Consider the following 21,868-nt stretch of genomic DNA (forward strand, 5'->3'; position numbering starts at 1 on the left):
AATCTGAATTTAATACTTTTTTTCGCCAGTTATGGCTAGATGAAATATCCTTAAACTAATTAATTCTTGAGAATGTATGATTCAAATAAGTCATACTGGTATAATAATCATCATGGTGGTGATATTATGCCCTATCCATTGTTTTCTTCATATATAATAATTTTAGTTTTATATACCCACTTGGTAGTCTATGTTCAGTCCTGTAAACTATTCTCCAGTAGCACAATTGCATCTCTTTCACTATATTAACGCAGGAAAGACAAAACGTTTTTAAAAATCAGTTTCATACAGAAGAAGCATGTGATCTCCAGTCTTTACTTTGAAACATCTATAGACTTCAGGAGACCTGAGGCTGATGGCACAGTACTGTCTCTTCAGTAGAAAAGCCACGCTCATGTACTTTCGTGAGCTATCTAGCAATTTTTACAAATGAAGTCCTTCTATATGTTTACTTTTACCTTGGTTGTTCTACATCATTGACTAAAAAGGATTCGGATGATGACTTTTCCACTAATATGACTCTTAAGAAAACATACACAATAATCTCAGATATCAAAACTCAGGCTCTTGGTAAATTCTCTCTGTTAGTGAAGCAGACTTTTTCATGTGATCGTGTGACCAAACACACAGTGGGCATTCTTCGGCATCCTGCGTCATTCCATAACACACTGCTCAAGTGAACTTGGTCACATGCGGCTGTGGTTTGTACACACTAAAAACAAAGAACATAAACACAGCTGAGACACATGTTACAGCATGTGTAACTGATTATCGCTGACCAACGTGCAGTAAAAACTGCATTGCAAATGGTGAACTGTCTTTTTCTTTTGTAGGGCTGCCCACCATACGTCACTGGATCAAAGCTCTCCACCCCTGAGTGGAACGTCTCCATCCTACAAATATACATTACCAGGAGCACAAGATACGAAGGATGATTTCCCCCTTCGAAAAACTGGTAAGTTGGTTTAACAAGAAGACTGCACTTTGTCTTCCATAACATACCTGTAGTTTCATTTTGCCATGCCTCTAGAGGAAAGTCAAATGATTTGAATCATGGCTATTATGCCCTCTCCACATCTCCCCTCAGCATAAACAAATATGTTTACATCAGTTGATTCAATATATAATCAAAGAAGCTTTTTTAATTTAAAGGTTTATCACATTTGGATCTTAGAAAAATTATTTTCTTATGAGCAATAAAGATTAGAATTAAGGAAAATAGAAATTTGATTTCTCAGGAAATTTAAATCTTCTCCATTAATGAGGACCTCTGTAATTTCCTCCCTTTATCTGATTTTCTTTTGAGCCTCAAGCATTTAGTGCAAAAATGGAAAAAATAAAATTTTTTTTCCTTACTTTTAAAACCTTAAATTTAATTGTTTATTAAAACAGATAAGGCCAAGGTTAGCATCTGAGTAAGTGACTTGCCTAACGTCTCACAGATTACAGTAGAACTCAGGGTAAAGCTAATAATCTCATGTAATTGTATTAAAATTTGCTTAGGGGAACTGGGACAATGAAGCTTCTATTTGGAATTTAATAAACAGCTCTGTGGCTCTAAGGCCTGTATTTGTTTTCCCATCTTTGCTTTTTTAGCCTTCTGATATGTGCATATTTAATGTGTTGTATGCTTTTACCTCTATAATAAATATATTTAAACTTTGGCAATATATAAGCATAAATAGCATTTGTGTACTAAATCTTATGGTGCTTTCCGAATATAGTTCTATAAAAAAGGTTGTAAATTAAAAAATTTTTATATCCACAATTGATCTGAAAAGGTATTGAGAGAGGATAGCTTGGTCCACTGTATTTTACTCAGGTCTACTTGGAGAAGTATAGGTCTACGTAATTTGTATATGAAATCTACAGAGCGAAAATGATTTCAAATAATTATATTCATTTTCCCAAGCAATTTTGAATAATTAAAATGGATATAGATTGTGAAAACACATGCTGAAGCTATTTTCTGTCATATAATTTTCCTGTAGCATAATGAAGATTTAAAAATAAAATCAATCATGAGTAAAAATGTTTCACCTACCATCTAGCCCATATTATACCAGGCACTGGGGAAGGATGGTCAAGTATTGCAAAGCCACCTGTGCCTTTTTATTTTAATCGCCCAAAGATTTTTTCATTTCTACTGTAAGTCTATAGGTTTATTAAAATACTTCAATAGAAGGCTATGCAAAGGAAAGGATGAGTTTTATGTATTGCATCAAAATTTCACACTATTATCTACAAATCAGATTGCCTTTCATATAAATAAACTTCTCTAGGATAAAAGGAAGAAAGCAAAGAGTGAACCTCCATGTATTTCTAAAACATGGAGTAGAGTTTATGAAAATTGATCCATAAAGGACATGAGTTTTAGAATGTGGGGACTTTGATCTGCAGCCTTGACATTTAGTTGCACCAATGGCATGTGCAGGAACTATTGACAGAGATTATATGACTATTGCCCCAGGTCTCAGGGCAGTGACTGGCATTCAAGAGCCCAAGGAGTCACTAAAAGGAAAGAAAACACAAGTCCCCTTATGGCAGGAGGTTACTGATGAGTGATATAGTTACATTCACAGAGAAAGACTTCTACCCTGCTGTGCACACAGCCTTTGAATATATTCTTACCACTGGGAGATTGAAAACTGACTGCAGAACTGACACTGACTTTGAAAAGAAGTGGCATTTGGAACCAGCAAGCATCCAGAAAGAAAACCTGATCTTTTTCAATACTTATCGACCTATAGTATAGGTCGATAAGTATTGAAAGTATAGTAAAAACCTATACTTGTGTCCCACTGTTTCCATGAGAACAGCTTAGGATTTTTCTTCTGCAAAGAAGGAATAGCAAGCCGCTAATTGTTATTGTAGAAATTCTCAATCCACAACAAATTTCAAAAAGAAATCCTGCTCAGGATATATGTTGCAAAGTTTTATTCATATTTGTACTAATGTGAAAGATATTTTCTGTGTCTGTCTATGTGATATACAATAATAGTGAGAAGATACAGCCCTTGTCTTTTCTAGTGGTATATTTTCCGTATTTGCCTGGTATTTTAATTTCTTCCCTTTATATTGAAAATCTGGTATTTATGATGTGTCAGGCTGCTGATCTGTGCATCTAAACATTTTCAAGCATTGTATCAATAAAGTTCTTGAATAGCTGTTAATACTTTTATATCTCTATAGGGATTTCAAAATATTTCTTAATTCAATTTCTATTGTCTAAGAAAAGTATAATATACAAATATGGATGTTTTTTACACATTATCTAAAATACTTAGAGATACTCTTCATTAATTGCAAATAGGTGGAACTCTTCCCACTTTTATAAATATAATCCAATCCACTGTGAGAAAGTGTAGACACATATTTGTACTAAATAGAAAGAGCATTGAAATACAGTCAAATAATTATTTTTACTTCAGCATTTGTTATAGTTTAGTGGCTCAATTGTTATTACAAAAAAAGTAAACAATAAACTGTTACCAGAATTAAGCATATGTGATGATTGGGGAAACTGTTTAAGATAATTTTCACATAAAGCTACATCATAGTAAATGAAATCATGTTACATGAATGAGGCATTGATCACGTAGTATAAATACCAGGACGGCTATAATACAGTCAGGCTTTTTCTGTTTGGGCCTGATTATCATCCTCTGTGGTCTACTTGAATTTCACTGAACTCAATCTTAGATTTAAATGAAGTTGTTAAATAAAGTGGATTCTATCTTTTGATCTACATATAATACTAAATACTTTCAATTTCTTTTTAACCTACAACAGCACTGAATTGCCAATATGTATTAGCAAGATTTAAGGGAGAAAAGCTGGAACCAGAGTAAGAAAAGTCCTAATGACCTTAAAATGATTAAAGTGGCCCCAGGGGTGTCCCTTGAGCAGTGAGCACAATTTGGAACCTCTCTTGACCTTTTAGGATCCAGCCAGACAGTGACAATCCAGGAACAGTCAACCATAGAAGTCTCATTTGCCTGCAGAAATGTGACCTTTGTCATGCAAAGTGGACCTTTACTTCCTTCCCCTTAGGAGAATTATAGTTGCTCATAGAATTGGGGCATTTTGGAAAAAACATCAGAATAATAGGAATAGTTGGCTCTAGTCGGGCCCATTCCTAGTTCACTTTTCTTTTAAATGTAGGAATTGAGAGACTTTTGCTCCTTTTGCAACAATGAACATCAAGGGCTTTCATAATTAGTTGTAAAGTTGGGAATAAAATAATTGTTTTTAATTTTTATATTCATTGCCCACACTTAACGCTTCCTTTTAGAATTACCCTCTGGGATTCCTTTTGTCCCATAATGCAAGAATTTGTTGATACTGAAATTTGGAATATTTTACTGAACTTTATGTTTTGGCTGCAAATTATATCACGCTGTAGTAGGTGACTTTTTTTCCCTAATATAGTACACTGCTGGGCTGATGATAAACTATAAAATAGGGAAAGGAAGCTTCTGGGTCCCGGCACTTTTGAAATAGTACATATTTCTCACAAAGATACTGCATATGTGGTGACTTTGAACTGACCTTCAAAACCATTTGAATTGGATCCTATTCCAGTGAATGTGTGCATATGTTTCATAAAATATTATGGTAAAAAATTCTAGAGGTTTTATGCTCCATTATATTGTTGGGGTCTTACCCAGTGAACTTTGCCTCTCTTTGAATGTTACAGTCTTTCCATTTAATACTTCTGAACAAAGTGAATTGGCTGGCTAGATTAACCTCTTAAAGTGCACAAGCCATATAAAGCTTGGCTTGGGCTAATAGGACTGTTCCAGCCCCACTGAAATACTCATTTTAATGGTCAGCAACATTAGAATAAGACTCAAAGATGGAAAGGGTCCAAACGTAAGTTAGGGTTTTGGAAGGCCAATGTCATTTTCCACATTGAATAAATTGGAAAGAAGGCAGAAATGAGATATATAGCTTTATAAATCTCCCTCAGTGTAGCAGTTAGAAGTTATGTTGTGGTACCTTGGTGACCCGTTCAAGTTATTATAATCCAGAATTAATACAAGGAGGTTTTTTAAAAAAAAAGTGTTTTAGAATCTCTCTTGCTCTCTTCTCTCTGTCTAGTTCTGTCTTTCTCATGATACATAAACACGTGCACATGTACACACATGAACACACACACATTTCTGTACAGATAGCACCAAGATAGCACTTATGCTTGTAAAAATATTCTCTCAGAATCTTATTCCAGATTGACAAAAACTAGAGCGTTTTTATATATCTCAGTACTCTATCTTAGTTCCATTGTTGTGGCTATTCTTGCTTAAAATTATTGAAATATACTCTTTGTGATAAATTTTACACCAGCTTTCCCAGAATTGAGAAGCAATCTGGCACAGTAACACAGGCTGTGAATCCACCTACTGGTGGGAAATCTGGATCCTCAATCTTGGGAAATTTACTTCACCTCTTTAGGCCATTATTCCCTCATCTGTAAAATGGGAATAATGATTGCACGTGGTTCATACAGTTATTTTGAAGATTCAATTAAGTAATGCATGTAATGCACTTAGGATCATACCTAGGACTTAGTGAGTGCTTGTGAATCTTAACATTATGTTTCTAGTTGATAAGGAATTGAGTTTCATTTATTTTCATCAGGTTAAAAATAAACCTCTTACTGTCATGGAAAGTCTTTTTAATATCTTGTATTCTGCCACCTTTATTGATAAAACTAGTAAACTGAGGAGAAAGTGATAAACGTTTTCTTTTTAAGCTATGTGCAACTTGCAATGCTAATGTCAAGATGGGAATAAAGGTCTTTGTTAATTTTGCACACTCCCTGGCATTTCAGAGCCTAGTATGATGTCCAAAAGTAGCAGAAACTTGTTTCTGTCCTTTACCACAGCAGGAACCCTAATTGATGCTCTGTGCTCACCAGAGCCAAACTGAGTTTTAATTTCTGCCATTGACTTCATTTTTCAATTAATAGAGTTTAATTTTTAGAACAGTTTTAGGTTTACAGAAAAATTGAGTGGATAATACAGAGGGTTCCCATATTACTCTCCCCTCTCTCCCACAGTCTCTGCTCTTTTTAACATCTTGCCTTATTGTGGTACATTTGGTACAATTAATGAACCACTCTCCATACATTATTTTTATTGTAGTCCGTAATTTACATTAAGGTTTACTCTTTGTGTAGTAAAGTTCTATAGATTTTGACAAATGCATAATGTTATGTCATGTATTCACCATTACAATATAATGCAGAATAGTTTCACTGCTCTAAAAATTTTCTGTGTTCCATCTATTCATCCCTTCCCCTGACCAACCCCTGGTAACAACTGATATTTGTACTGTCTCTATAGTTTTGCCTTCTGCAGAATGTAATATAGTTGGAATCATACAGTATGTAGCCTTTTCAGACTGGCTTCTTTCACTTGGCAATATGCATTTAAGATTCCTCCATGTCTTTTTGTGGCTTGAAAGCTCATTTCTTTTTATTGCTGAATACGATTGTGTTGTATGGATGAACCAAAGTTTATCCATTTACCTATTGAAAGACATCTTGTTTCCTTCCACGTTTTAACAGTTGTGAACAAAGCTGCTGTAAACATTCGTGTGTAGGTTTTTCTGTGGGTATAAGTTTTCAACTCAATTAGGTGAATACCTAGGAGTGTACTAGCTGGATCTTATAGTAAGACTATGTTTAGTTTTGTAAGAAACTGCCAAACTGTCTTTCAAAGTGGCTGTACCATTTTGCATGCCCACCTGCAGTGGATCAGAGTTCCTGTTGCACCACGTACTCACTAGCATTGGTATTTTCAGTTTTGGTTTTCTGGATTTTATATACCATTCTAATAGGTATATAATGGTTTCTCATTGTAGTTTTATTTTGTAATTTTTTCGCATTAGCATGGTATATCTTTCTCCATTGCTTTACTTTTAATTTATCTGGGTCATTATATTTTAAATGTTTTCTTTTCCTCACCAAAGCCCCAGTACACAGTTGTATATTCTAGTTTAAGTCCTTCTAGTTCTTCTACATGAGCCGCTGCCACAGCATGGCTACTGAAAGATGAGTGGTGTGGTTCCGCACCCAGGAACAGAACCCTGGCCGCTGAAGCAGAGCATGCTGAACTTGAACCACTAGGCCGTCAGGGCTGGCTCTAAAATGGTTTTCTTATAGGCAACATATACTTGGGTCTTTTTTTTTTTTCAATCCACTCTGACAGTCTCTTTTAATTAGTGTGTTAGACCATTCACATTTAAAGTTGTTATTGATGTACTTAGATTAATATCTACCATGTTTGTAACTGTTTTCCAATCATTGTACTTAATCTTTATTTTTTTAATTTTCCCTTTTTCTGCCTTCTCTGATTTTAATTAAGCATTTTATATGATTCCATGTTCTCTACCATCTTAGCATATCAATTGTACCTCTTTAAAAAATTTCTTTTGTGGTTTTCTTAGAGTTTCAATTACACATTCACAGCTAATCTACATCCACTTTCAAATGACACTATACTGCTTTATGGGTAAAGGTTCCTTATAACAGAGTATCCCAATTCTTCCCTCCCATCCTTTATAATATTAATTTCACTTTTCTATAAGCTAAAATTACTCAATACATTTTTGATATTATTATTTTGAATAATCGATTAGACCAGTTAAAAATAAGAAAAATAAAATATTTTCTTTTATCTTAGTTTATTCTTTCCTTTATATAGATCTGAGATTCTGACCTATATCTTTTTCTTTCTTGCTGAAGAACTTCTTTTACTATTTCTTGCAAGGCAGGTCTGCTGGCAACAAATTCCCTTAGTTTTTGTTTGTCTGAGAAGTTTTTATTTCTGTTTCATGTTTAAAGGATAATTTCACTGAGTACAGAATTCTAGATTGCTGGGTTTTTTTCTTGCAATACTTTAAACGTTTCACTGTACTCTCTTCTTGTTTGCATGGTTTCTGACAAGAAATATGGTGTAATTCTTATCCTTGTTACTTTATAGGCAAGCTGCTTGCTAATATCCTCTGGTTTCTTTGAAAATATTCTCTTTGTCATTGGTTTTCTGCAGTTTGAATATGATAGGCTGAGGTGTTTAGTTTTGGGTATTTATGCTTCATGTGCCCTGAGATTGCTGTATCTATGGATTCCAGCCACTATTCAAATATTCTTTTGCTCCTTTCTTTCTTTCTTGTTATTCTGGGATTCCCATTACTCATATGTTCTATCTTTTGTAATTGTCCCAGAGTTCTGGGGTATTCTGTTCTTTTTTTCATTCTTTTTCTTTTTGCCTTTCAGCTTGGGAAGTTTCTATTGATGTGTTGCAAGATCATTGATTCTTTCCTCAGCCATGTCCATTCTACTGATGAGCACATCAAAGGCATTCTTCATTTCTGTGCTTTTGATTTCAGGCATTTCCTTTTGAGTCTTTCTTAGAGTTTCCATCTCCGCTTACGTTTACCCATATGTTCTTGCATGTTGTCAGCTTTTTCCACTAGAGCCCTTAACATATTACTCATAGTTATTTTAAGTTCTCTGTCTGATAATTCTAGAATCTTTGTCATCTCTGAGTCTGGTCTGATGCTTGCTTTGTCTCTTCAGACTGTGTTTTCTCTTGCCTTTCCGCATGCTTTGCAATTTTTTGTTGAAAGCTGGACATGATATATTACAAAATAGAAATTGAGTGGTTAGGATCTGGTGTGAGATTTTATGTTAATCTGGCTGGTACTAGACTGCATTTAATGTTTGCTGTAGCTGTAGGTGCCATAGGCTTTAGTTTCCTCATTTTTTTTCCTTCCTCTGTTGTCTTGGGGTTTGCCTGAGAACACCCTCATACATAGAGTTAATACCGAGTGAGGGCTCGATCTGCTCCCTGCAAGATAAAAGGCCAAGCAGGCAGTAGTAGAGAAGGAACTTGAATAAGCGATAAGACAGCACATCGGAAGATGGTGGACTGTTGTCCTAAGGAAAACCCATCTTAAAGGGAACTGATTTGGAAATGACTTATATAAGGCCAACCGGGAGGGGGCTCAGAAATGTCGGATGATGGATGACCACAGAACATAGGGCACCTCTCTGTAGCGGTTCTGCTGAATGCAACATTCATGAGGAATTTAAGAAAACCTCAGTTCATTCCTCATCTGGACAGAAGGAACAGTTTGGGCAGAGGACATATATTTTCTGCTAACAAGTTATTCTTTCTACTGGTTGCAGATTAGCTAGCCTATGTGCATTTGCAGTTCTAATCATTTTTCCAAAACATATTGTGAGAATAAAACGGGAAGGGGCAGCGTGTGGCCTTGGGGGCTGAAGTTCTAATAGTCCTCAATGCTGGGGCAACTGTCTTTCATATTTCTTCATGGGCTGCCTCTGCAAATTCAGGGGGGTTCTATGTGTTGCATGCAGTGGATCTTTAGTCTATGACATGCAAAGGTTACAGTTGTTCATTTTAGCTTCTCAGTGCTCCTGCGTGATGCTTAGTCAGGCGGAGGGCTGTCAGCAGGCTATTCTGTTATTAGTGGTCCTCCTGCTGTTCTGCAAGGCAAGCTCAGAAACTTTGGTTACTTTGTTTCTCATGTTAACCTTGTGGATACAGGCACAGTTGCATCCTAATCCAGGAAAACTTTTAACTCCTTTGTCCTGGGTTTCAGAACCTGTGTTTTTGCAGCTCTCTCAGTTGTAAACCACCGTTATACTGGAACCCTGTTGATATGGTGGTAAGATGATGGGGAGGAGCAGTGTTCTACAATCTTATGATTAAGTCTCTGTTTTTTAGTGCGCCTAAGTCTATAGTCTGTGACCTCCAAAACTATTTCTTAGCTTCTTTTTATCCTCCCTTTAAGTGAGCCAGAAAGGCAAGAAGGGGCTGGGGTTGGCTAATTGCCCTTCCCTCCTGGTCAAAGAAAGGTCTGGTAAAATATTTTTCCTTGGAGGGCAGGTTTTTGTGACGTAGAATGCTCTGGGTATATTTTTAAATTGTTACTTTTCCCCTGGGAGTATTTCAAAATGGCTACTTTTCTCCCCCCCTCCACCCCTACTTCCTACCCTCACTTATACAGAAGGGGACTATTCACTGATCTTCACTGAGAGAACCTGGTTGTGTTCCTGTAAGTAAAACCCATGAATGTGTAGAGTTCTCCCTGAGATTGGGCCCCTGGAGTTTTTAACTCTCAAGCTAGTCCACACTCAGCCTTCAGCAATTCCTCCCTTCAGCAACTCATCAAAATTACCATGCAAGTGTTCCTACCAGTTACTGGGTACAGTGGCTTCTGCTCCCAGGAGTCCCATCTCAGCTGTGATTTTCTGTGTTTTCCTTTCTTTCCAGGTTTTGGGGTATCAGTTTGCTCTGAGACCTCAATTCTCTGATGGGTCGAAGAAAATCACTTTGATTTTTAATTCACTCAGTTTTTTTCTTGTGGTGAAGATGCAAGTGAAGATTTCCAAGCTCTTTGCATGTTGGAGCTAATACTAGAAGTCTGCCACTGACTCCTAAACCTATAAAATATTTGTTTAAAATTTTAAAAACACAACTTTTCAATGTGACAGATTCATATTTAAGCAATATAATGTCTACCACTTAATTATAATAGATTTTTTTAAAAGATTAACATCAGTGATTGACTCTCTTTCTGCTCAGCTTGGCCATGACTAACAAATCCATGTGCTAAAAACTGTGACAGAGATAGAATAGACTGAAATAATTTTAAATCACGTTTTGGAAGGAATGTAATAGTTTGTGCTAACATCTTTCCCTAGTGATTCATTCTAAGGTATTTTATTCTATGCCCTCATCTATATGTCATCTCTCTCTTCTCCTTAATGGAAATCAACACTCCATTGATTTTTGCTACTTTGAAAATAAGTGTGATGAAATATTGAGTTGGAACAGAGTAAAATTACTGTGTAAGCAAGATGGGAACTATAAGGAGTTTTTTTTTTTTCTGTGTTTTTCTTACTTTTCTCATAATATCAAACACTAGAAATTTAATAAGGTAAGAAAACAAACCAATCTTTGGCCCTCTAAAAATTAGAAAATTCAGCTCCTTTTTAAAATAGTATTTAATTTTTTACATAGATAATTTACTTTTTAAAAGAAGGCTGTCTGATAGATTTAACCATATAGATTATGAAAAGTTGGCCATTTTAAACTGCTGTATTTCATTGATTCTAAGATGCTCATTTTTTAAACAAACATATCTGAAATCTGAATGGATCTAATGGATGATATTTCATAATTTAACTAGCAATGTTTTTTTGTTTTTGCATTTTTTTCTTAGTGGTGTACAAAGTAATTGTGCATGTTACAAGTGATAAATTACTGTAGTATTTACCCAAGAATTAAATGATTTAGAATAGTAATATTCCTTGTGATAGAGAAAGAATACAAATTTATAATATGTAATTTTTCATTTAAAAATCAAAAAGCATAATAGAAATTAATATTCCTGAGACTTTTTGATTCAGAAGTTGGGTTAGGGATAGAATCAAGGAACAAAATGGTTTAAATTTCACAATTCAAAAATGAGAAGCTGGTGTCACAGATTGTATATGCAATATGTGTGATAACTAGTTGGAGCTAAGAGCAAGTGTCAATTGAGAATTGTGTGATAATTAATCAACCTTGTAAGAACTTTGAAAATCTAACTCAAATTAGTTGCTTGTGAGGGAAACTAGTCTGAAAAAGTTAATATAGCCTGAAAAGACAAAGCGTGGAGAATAATTTCATGGTTTAGATTTAGATCTGGCTGAGAATTCCATCATGGTGCTACCACTTAGAGCTCTGTGACCATGGGCAAGTTATAGGACTTCTCTGAGCCTCAGTTTCTTCGAGTATCAAGTATGGGAAATATTTGCCTTGCAGGATGATTGTAAACCATAAAGATATTACATGAAAGTGCCTAGCACAGTGCCTGACACATGGCAAAGTCTCAGTACATATTACCAATAAGAGTGACTGTGAATAATGGTGTGGTATTAGTGGTAGGAATTATTAGTAGTAGCCACATGGTGTAATTGTAAAAGAATTAGAATGGCGAAAAGAGTCTAGAATTGTGGTCTTAACCTTGTCACTAATATATGACCTTGAACGTAGCACTTCATAATTTTGGATCTCAGATTTCTGAGCTGAATGAAAGATTTGGACCAAATGATTCCTAAGATTGTGTATAAGTCTAAAAAGGAAATATATCATCGTGTTTCATGAAGAATAAGATAAGAAAATGTTAATGATTGAAGAACATATAATAAGAAATAAATGACGGTGCTTTTGCAGAACTGTATCTCAAATTCATTATAATTAACTATAGCAAAGTCTAATGACATATTTTTCACTCCCCATAAAATACTCAATTAGAAACAGGCAGGACATTTTAGATAAGATTGGAAAGAGAAATTGGCAAAAAATAATAATTAAGACTTTGAAAGCATTTGGCCATCTGTTGTATAATCATGATTGAAAATGATTGAAAAATGACTCCTAATTTGTAATATTCACAATTATATAACTTGAAACACTGGAGGAATGTTCCTAATAAATAGATACACTTTCATATGTCTAGACATATCTAATGAAATAAATTAAAAGATGACAAAATAAATAATGAGATATTTGTGATTATGTTTTCTTTAAACTTTCAACCACCCACTGTGTTACTTTGAAATGAAAGCCTTTATGGCAAAGAAATCTGGGGGAAACCATTACCTGCTTGCTAAAAAACTTGCTTAGTATTCAGGCAGCACATAATATCAGTTAATCCTGGCATGCTAGATTTTTCATTAAGTGACCTTAATTTACCTACCCAGAGTTATCTTTATTTCTGTCTACCAATCTCCTCTTTTGTAAAACTATTTGCTTTTGAGCTTCTTAATTTTATTTTTATTTTAACATTTATACTAATTCCTCCATTCTTTATCACCTATCCATATACAAGATAAATTCAAAAGTCATTTTTCATAAAACCCCCTTTCTGACATTTTCCTTATCTATATTCCCATATCACTGTAATTTTTGCTATAGAATCTGGCAATCATATGTCAATTATTAGATATCATATTTCATACTATTGTTTTCATCTTGTTCTTCCCAACTGGATGGTAAAAATGTCCTTGAAGGGAGTGTTTGTAACATCTTCATTCCTTACCTGACAAACCACACTTTATGCTGGGCCTATTAGTGGGTATTAAAGAAATCACCATGAATAAAAAAGGAGTTTTCCTATTAAGGAGCTCACAGTCCTCGTAGTGAGGCACATGCAGTAGGTTCCTGAAAGGTGGATGGAAAGTTAATTTAATTTAGCATTTGAACCACCTTACTTCTTGGGGAACTACTATTTCACATTTCCAGATTATAAACATTCTCGAGTGAAAGCAAAGATGCAAATCACTTGAAGAATCTGGATAAGAGAAGACATTGATGTATTAATTTTTTTAGTTATAAGCTTTCAGCTTAATTGGAATTATCTATTTTAATTTTATTAAGTATATTTTAAAATAAGTAACAGAAGAAATTCTCAGAAAGAATTTATTAGCCTGCTACAGCTATACATATGTGGTTCTTTGAAAATACTATAGACTGGTACTGACCGATAGAATATCCTGTAATGATGGAAAACTTCTATATCTGCACTGTCCAATTCAGTAGCCACTAGGCAGTGTAGCCACTTGAAATTGAACACAAAATGTGGCTAGTGTGCCTGAGGATATAAATTTTTGTTAACAAATTTTAATTAATTTAAATTTGAATTTAAATATCCCCATGTAGCTAGCTAGTGACTATCATATAGGACAGCACAGATATAGACCTAGGCAAGCAAAGAGATAGACTGAGTGTCGCTACAAGATCCCTTCGGTGCCCAAGGCAGACATCACTAATCAGTCACAGCAAACTCTTCCCTCTGAGTTTGGACATAGCCTTAGAAGCATTCTAAATCACATCACCCAAACAAGATATGATATCTGAGTAGAATTATGTTTTTCAGGACTCTTTATTTTTAGGTAGCAAGAAACCAATACCAATAAATTAGCTTAGTTTTAAAAAAAAACAGTGAGGAGGTTTGGAGGTGTTCATTTAACTGAATTTTTTTAGTGTCCAGGTGCTTAGAGGATATTAGTTCAATGTGTTCACATGTTGTTATTAGAAGTATGAGTTCCTATCCTGGTTCTGCTGGACTTGATATACAGTAATGCCGTCTCCAAATGGTGACGAGGATAACCCAGTATAGCCCTAGGCTTACCTGCTTAACGAGAATGGCAAAAACAAGCATTTTCCCCTCAGTAGTTCTGATCAATTCCTGGACTAATGTATTTGAACGGCCTGGGTCATGTACCAACCCTGAATCAGTCACACTCACAGAGAGATAAATTATACTGGGGGGAGTGATAGGGAGCATGCCTCATTTGCCCACCCTGGGAAGTCTGGAGTTTACAGTAGCTCTCAGATGACCTGGGCTGAGAATGAAACTCTGACTAGCATTCATCTTTCTAAACGGCAGCTCTGATCCCATTAATTCTCTTGTTCAAAGTTTTGTGTGGATTTTTCACACATGCCCTGGGCTTTTCCATGGTGGCTTCTTCAGATCTGACTTGCCTACTCATTTATCAAAAGCCATCTTAAGCACTACAGTTTATAGGAAGCTTTTTCAAATCCACTACCTTCCCTGCTCTGAAGCAGTGATGTTGAAATTTTTTACAATTCAGCTCCCTTAATTTGCCCTTGCTATCTGTGTTATTCCCATGTAAACACTGCCCCTTTATAATAATGAGATTTACTCAGTGTAGGATTTGTGTTTTATTTTTGTGGAGTCAACAATGGAGCTCACAGTATTTTTATGTAATATATCAGTGTCTTTCAAATTTTTTTGGCTATGACCAACTACTATATAACGTGGAACAAACACACATCTGAAAAGCAAATAAAAATTCACAATACTTTTATCATGTATAATCATTTCTTTCCTATTATATTCTGTTTACTTTATTTTAAAATGCCGATTACAACACAATAGATTCATACACCTCCCACATTTTGTGAAACATATATGGAAGATGATCATGGAAGATTTATGAAATGAATATTTGCCAGCGAAATGCACTGATAACTTTGTGCTATAAATCATGTTTTGGGAATAAGGAATGTAATATTAAGAAGAGCATAGTGATTAATTACATGATGATGGTGTTAATCTACTTCAGATGCTGTGTTGCCCTGCAGTAAAATACTGATAAACAGGAGAGCAGCAAATTACTTTGCTGTGATAGTTGGTCAGAAATAAATAGGTAATCTGTGGATTTTGAGGTTACTACTGGCAGGAATAATATTTAAATATATATTTTTAAATATGTTTATTAAATAATAATTTTGAAGAAAATTAATGTTAATAACTAGTTAGATTTATGTGGTAGTAATAGATAACGTTGGTTACTATGTGCTAGATACCATTTTAAGCATCTTCTCTATATATCTTATTGACTTCATACAAATACCCTTGAAATACATCTTAATATTGCTCACCAATTTTATAGACAAGGGAACAGTCACAGAGAGGTTAGTAATTTTCCTCAGTTATCGTTTTATTTGTATGAGCAGTAACTGCAATGCCAGATCTGAAGACAGGGAGTTTTATTTCAGAAACTGGTCTTTCAATCCCTATGTTTTGTACGTAAATAAGTGGTGTCTAGTATCATTGAAAAAGGCAATTTTGCTAAATTTAAAGCACCATGTTGATCCATCCTAATAAAAGTAGTGAATTATAACAATTAGGATTGTACTATTTGTAATTTAACTTCAGTCTAATGATGAATAATGTTCAGAAATTTTAGAAATACCATGAGTTTGGATTATTCTTCATAAGGTGAACTACTACAGACATTTTCCATTGAAAACAAATTATTTAAACCACAAATTGATATATTCTTTCCGCATCTAAATACATAAACATTTTTTTAAAATAAACTATTCTGGAAGTAAAATATCATCATTTTAAGTTGGACCTTCCAAATATGTTTGCCACAATCAATATAAGAGCTAATTTATTGATCAATGACAGAATTCTGAGAAACTCAAATGTAAAATTAATGCCAAAATATGGTACTTTGCAGTCACTATACAAGAAAATATTATTTTCCAAATCTACTAGATTTCTTTAGGGGAATAGATAAGCTTGTAGATACATAAAAACTAATATACATACTTTATATGTGTTTAAATATTCCATATAGAAGCTATTATACTTTTTAAATTTATTGTTGTTTGTTTATAATGTAGTTATAAGAAAAAAATATGAAGAATATTTCTCCAGCTTTTAGAAACTATTTCTTAAGGGTACATTCATTATGTTTTTCATTACCATTACATATACATACATGTAAAATAATTTCCCTTTGGATTTATTACTAGAATAATGTTTGTCTTGAAGAATTAATATGCTTACTTACTGCAACTATACATTTCTTTATATTTTTCCTTTGCTCTGACTGTCAGAAACTAAGCTATTCAGTTTGCTCAGTTGAAGTAGCTATCCTTAGCCTACACAGAGATTTTCCGTACTCGCATATTGGCTTATTATAACACAGATTTTACTGTGTTTTTTTTATTAAAAAGGAATCCACATTAATTGCAGAAAAATTATATAAATCAGTGAAATAGAAACACCTGTAATTTCTATGTTGGCACCATAAATATTACATTCACTTTTTGATGTTTTTAATATCCAATATGAATATCCAATGTTATTTTAATGGGTAAATAATAATTTATTATACATCTATACTATAATTTATTTCTAGTCCTCTAATGTTGGACATTTAAAGTGTTTCTTGTGTCGGGTATTTAAAATAATTTTGCAGTATACATTATAAATTTCATCTTTGGGCAAATTGCTTATTACTTCTATAGAATAGATTTCTAGCAGTGTATTTTCTGTTTTAAACTCTCTCTGTAAAAATTATTTCACTTTTCAAACCTAACTACAGTGAATGAAAAGATGTCTATATCCCTGGACTCTAACCTATCCTGGGTCACTTTATTTTTTAAAAATTTGCCAGTTTAATTTATGCCATTTCTTGAGAGCATCTTCGAATTCCTTTAAAGGTGGCATAGCATAAATAACTAAATTACAAGATTGCCATTGCAGTTTTACCAGGAACAGGGAAAAAAACTGAAATATTGGACATGTATGACATTTCTTGAGTGGACAAATGTTAATAGTGAAATATTCCTAAGGATAAATGCCAGAATTCAAAGATTTTATAATTTGCAAAAGTATAAAATTTATACTTAAACTCCAGAACTGTTTTCTCTGTTCCTGTTATGGCTCAGTATTATGCTATTTTTGATTCAGATGATATAGTAAACAAATTTTCTGCCTTCAAGATAACTAGTCTATTTGTGAAAATGCATACAATAAGTACAAATAGAGGCATATCTGTTCAGGTATTCATTTGATTGTTTTTTTAATCATTACCCACTTTATTCCCCAAAAGATTTGATATGGATATAGAATATTATATGATTAAGATGATAATGCTTTAAAAGTTCTTCAGAGCTTTATAAGCAAAGAGTGAAGGCTTGAGCGTTGAGGGAAGTCTTAGGGAGAGAATGGGTTCATAGTATTTTCTGAGCAATGGTAGGTGGAGAGTTAGGGAGAAGCAAAAAAGGCAAGGTGATGAAGAGTGAGCATCTTAAGGTGGAGGACTTACTTCAGGCAGCAATGAGAGAAACTTTTGCTAGATAGGGTAGTGCCAGATCACGGAAGCACGTGTGAGACGCGGTTTGCAGGAATTCACTCTCTCTTGAAACCTAGTGTAAGAAGAGGAGTAAAGAGATCAGTGCAGTACTTTTTTATGTGTGAGATTAACATGAAACAGTAAAAGCTTTAGAGAGATGTCTCTTCATTATTGTGTGCTGATCTGAATAAAAGAAGAGAATGGAAAGCAGAGAGTTTAGCTAACTAGCTTTTGTCAAAATTAACATTCAGAGGGCTTGTAAATGTATCCAAGTTCACACAGCTAGTAAACAACAGGGGTGGAATTCTAATTCCAGTCTTTCTGACACCATACCATGTGGGTATTAGCATAGCACTGTAGATTTCACTAGAGATGGAAAGAATGATAAAATCAATTGATGTAAAGTTGTTGCAGAAAGTAATTCCTTCCGGCTTGAGAAGAAAGTTAATGAATTGTGTTTTGATTAGACTGATGAAAGATGGGAATAAGACATACAAAACAAAATTAAAGATAAACTGACTGAAGTTCAGAAGTGGAGTTTTCTAAGAGTAACTTACGTAGAAAACTTAAAAAGGTTTGGGAGTTTTTGAGCCCTTTAGAAGAGAAAGGGGTGTGTGTGTGTGTGTGTGTGTGTATGTGTGTGTGTGAGAGAGAGAGAGGCAGGGAGGGAGGGAGGGAGGACATGAATATGAATGTTTAGAGAATTAAAGAAGTGAGAAATCTCAGAGAGGACTCCAGGGTAGGAAAGAAGGTAAGGAGCTGGAGAATCCAGTGATGCAGACCTCTGTGCTGCAGAAGGTAGGAAGAGAAATGAAATTTTGGATATTTCAAGCATTGGTATGGGAAACATCATAATACCTTTCACTTGTTTAAAAATAAGTAAATCATATAATCCAGAGGTGGTACTGCATAAATCCTAGAGACAAATGACATGAGAGCACAGGAAAATATTTCATCAGAGAAGGAAATGGAGGTGCTGCCACATGAGGAAAGACCATGACTAGTGGGTCTCTTCTCTCTCTTAAGGTGCAGATTCTAAGAGGAGAATGTAAAAGACAAAAATCAAGAATTTTATGTTTACAGTGAACTTTTGAGTTTTAAAAAAATCTCGGTATGTTTTAAAGGTTGAAACTTTAGGTTGATTAGATGGAAATTTTTTTGAAACTTGTTGGTAGAAGCAATATTAAAAGGTATAGTCTAAAAAGTTGGATATGCTTAATTTATAATTGGAAGAAAATTAAAGGTAAGTACGGGTTGAATAGGAATTCATAGATTGAGAAGGGTGATCAAGGGAGACATCGTCCTCTGAGTATAGTTTGCCTTTCTGGTACTTCACAGAATGAAGATTGCAAAGGATGAAAAATACCGGGAAGATCGGTTCTTAAGTTTTGTCTTTCTTCTCAGAGTTTCATTAGCAATCTTCTAATTTAAGCTGTTCCAGAGAAAGAGGTAGTTTTCAAAGTTGCCCCTTTCAATTTTGCTGAATAAGATGGGAGAAGAGGGAAATGAGAGCAAAACTCTGGTCCAGAAATTGTAGTCACTCTAAGCACATAGAGCTGATTAAGAGACCATCTTTGCTTTCAAGGAGCGCAGCATCTGTTTCTAAGAGATTTTGCTCAGTTATCCCCCCATGCAAGCATCTTCTAAGTCTTCCAATTAACAAGCTCCTTCTGTAATGTTTTCAACACTCAAAATCTGTCCCTCTCCTAAAAAAAAAATGAATTAAAAAGAAAAATTTATTTAAATTGTTCTAGTTTTTTCCATCTTCCTTTTGTTTTTAAAATTTGAGCCTATTCCATCATTATCTATATGATTGATTTCAGAATAACATTTATTGGGCATCTATTCTATTTGTTATTCTGCTAGGTTATGATGTTATAGAAATGTGTACCATCTGATTCAGCAACTTTTTCTTTTCTATATCAGTATTCTCAAAGGACACCAATGACGTACAAATCCCCAAATCAATGAATTTCTCTGAGGTTTCCTTTTTCTTTATCTTTTCTGGCTTTTGACCCCACTGACCAACTCTTCCTTCTTTAAATTTTAACTTTATGTGCTGCACTTCCCTTCATCTGCTTTTCCTCTCTATTTCCGTTACTGCATCCTTTATATCTGCAGCCCATGAAACGTGGAATTTCTAAAGTTCATTTGTCTCTTCTCTGCATGTTGTTCCATCGTTTTAATTTTCCCATGTTTTAATTATAATCACCATCTTCAAGTCTTTAATTCTAGTTCTTATTCATTATAATCAGTAGGTATCTCTGGTGGTAGGATTTAACCCAGCTTCCTCATTCATACAATGAACAGACTGATCAGGGCCATCTTCGTGTTTTTCCTTTAAGTTCTTTCATTTGGGGTCTAAATCCACATCTCTAATTCTCAACCCTTTTATAGACTCCAGGCTGATATTTCCAAGATGTCCTGCGATTATCTTAATTTACCAGGTTTAAAAGTTGACCCTCCCATCTTCCACCTCAAGACTTGCTCCTCCTCCTGATTACCTCCATTCTGCTAATACCTCTCCCCCCATTATGCAGGTTTGACCATTGGATTCCACTTTGGCACCGTTATCTTTTCTCTCCTCTTGTCCAGTCCGTTACTAGGTTAAGACCTTTTCCCCTACTAGCTTTCTTTGTTTTAAAGTAGGAATCATCTTTTTAGTTGTATTTTTTCCTTCATAATTCCTAGTATACAACTTACCTTGCACAGAGCAAGTGTTCAGTAAATATTTGTTAAAAGGAAGGTCTCATTCTTCTCCTGTTCTTGTCTTACTTCTGTTAGCACTCGTTCAGAAATGTTCACTCATAATTAAAGCCAATAAAATGAGAATCAGAGCAACATTCTCTTTTTTTCCACCCCTAGCTCAAGTACCACATTTAAACCACCTGAAATAGAATAAACTGGTTAGAAAAATGGTGTTATTCTTTGAGCCCCTATACAACATAAATTCAGTGAAAATCTGTTCAAACCACAACTCTAATTAAAGGTTTTAGCTGCCAAATAATATGTTCTGGTTAAAGCCAAGGCAGTATTATGGAGTGTCTCATGAAGAACAGCACAAGCTCTGTACTTTGCTGTTGATTTTCTCATGGGAACCTCATGTAAAGGATAGTGATACCTCCCTGTTGACTTTAACTTTTAGAAATGCAAAGCATGCTGAAATTGTACATAATTCTCTTCTAAAGAAAAGGAAATAACATTTCAATGGTTTTCCTCAGTGTCTTCTTGAGTTATGGTGGGGCACAGTTATGCCTGTTAAATTAATTTACCAGATGGAAGTTTACATTTTATATTTAGCTGATTAAGTTGTAGGAGACAGGAATCGTATCTCATACCATAAAGATCATATATAAAAGCAAAAATATTGTAATTGTCTACATTTTGAAAGTGGCTAATTGGAGGTTTAAACTTCCCCCCCCCTCCTCCGTTTACTTACATTGCACTAATAAGGGAAAGTGTTCTTAGAAATGGGCCTTATCATACAGTTGTTATTTGGCTTAATAGTTTAATATCTCAAATGAATCTGAAAAAAAAAAAAGTAAAATGTTCCCACTTAAATGAGTTCTGGAAATTGCTTGCTTATCATGGCTATTTAATATATACAAAGTACTCTTAGCATTTTAGGGTTAAAATAAATGATCCTTAACTTACACCCTTATGGAATTTTAACAGAAAAATTGAAAAGAAAAAAGCTGTATTTTTGTCTTTCTTTTCTTCTTTGGATCATTTTACAAATAAGTAAATATATTAATAAAATCTTTACCTTTTATAGAACATCAAATCTGATAAAGTGGTAAATATTAAAGTAAATTATTTTCTTGATATTTTTGCTAAGTGATGGGCATATATCATTAATAGTTTTCTTTAATATCCTACTTCCTTACCTAAAAATAATACAATAACAGTATAGCACAGTAAAACCTCATCTAGTCAGAACCAGTATTTCAGAATATTCAGACTTCCAAAGCAGTGCCAACCTTGGAATTCATTAGACTGCTGTTTTGGCTTCCTATGGCTCCTGTAATAAATTACCACAAACTAACTTGCTTAAAACAACACATATATATGACTTTACTGTAATGGAGGTCAGAAGTCCAAAATTGGTCTCACTGGGCTAAAACTGAGGTGTCAGCAGAGCTATGTTCCTTTCTGGAGGCTCTA

General features: G+C 34.4%; 1 protein-coding gene across 6 annotated transcripts in view; it reads left to right on the forward strand.

Annotated features, from left to right (window-relative positions):
* HDAC9 (histone deacetylase 9) overlaps nucleotides 1–21,868 on the forward strand; it is an 809,523-nt gene that overhangs the window by 416,061 nt on the left and 371,594 nt on the right. For all 6 annotated transcript variants that reach the window (XM_058526733.1, XM_058526743.1, XM_058526767.1 and 3 more), the window contains one exon: nucleotides 834–955. In XM_058526733.1, coding sequence (XP_058382716.1) covers nucleotides 834–955 — 122 coding nt within the window. The remainder of the gene's footprint in view (nucleotides 1–833; nucleotides 956–21,868) is intronic.

The sequence above is a fragment of the Diceros bicornis genome, chromosome 3 (assembly GCF_020826845.1).
Source record: "Diceros bicornis minor isolate mBicDic1 chromosome 3, mDicBic1.mat.cur, whole genome shotgun sequence".
Lineage (NCBI taxonomy): Eukaryota > Metazoa > Chordata > Mammalia > Perissodactyla > Rhinocerotidae > Diceros > Diceros bicornis.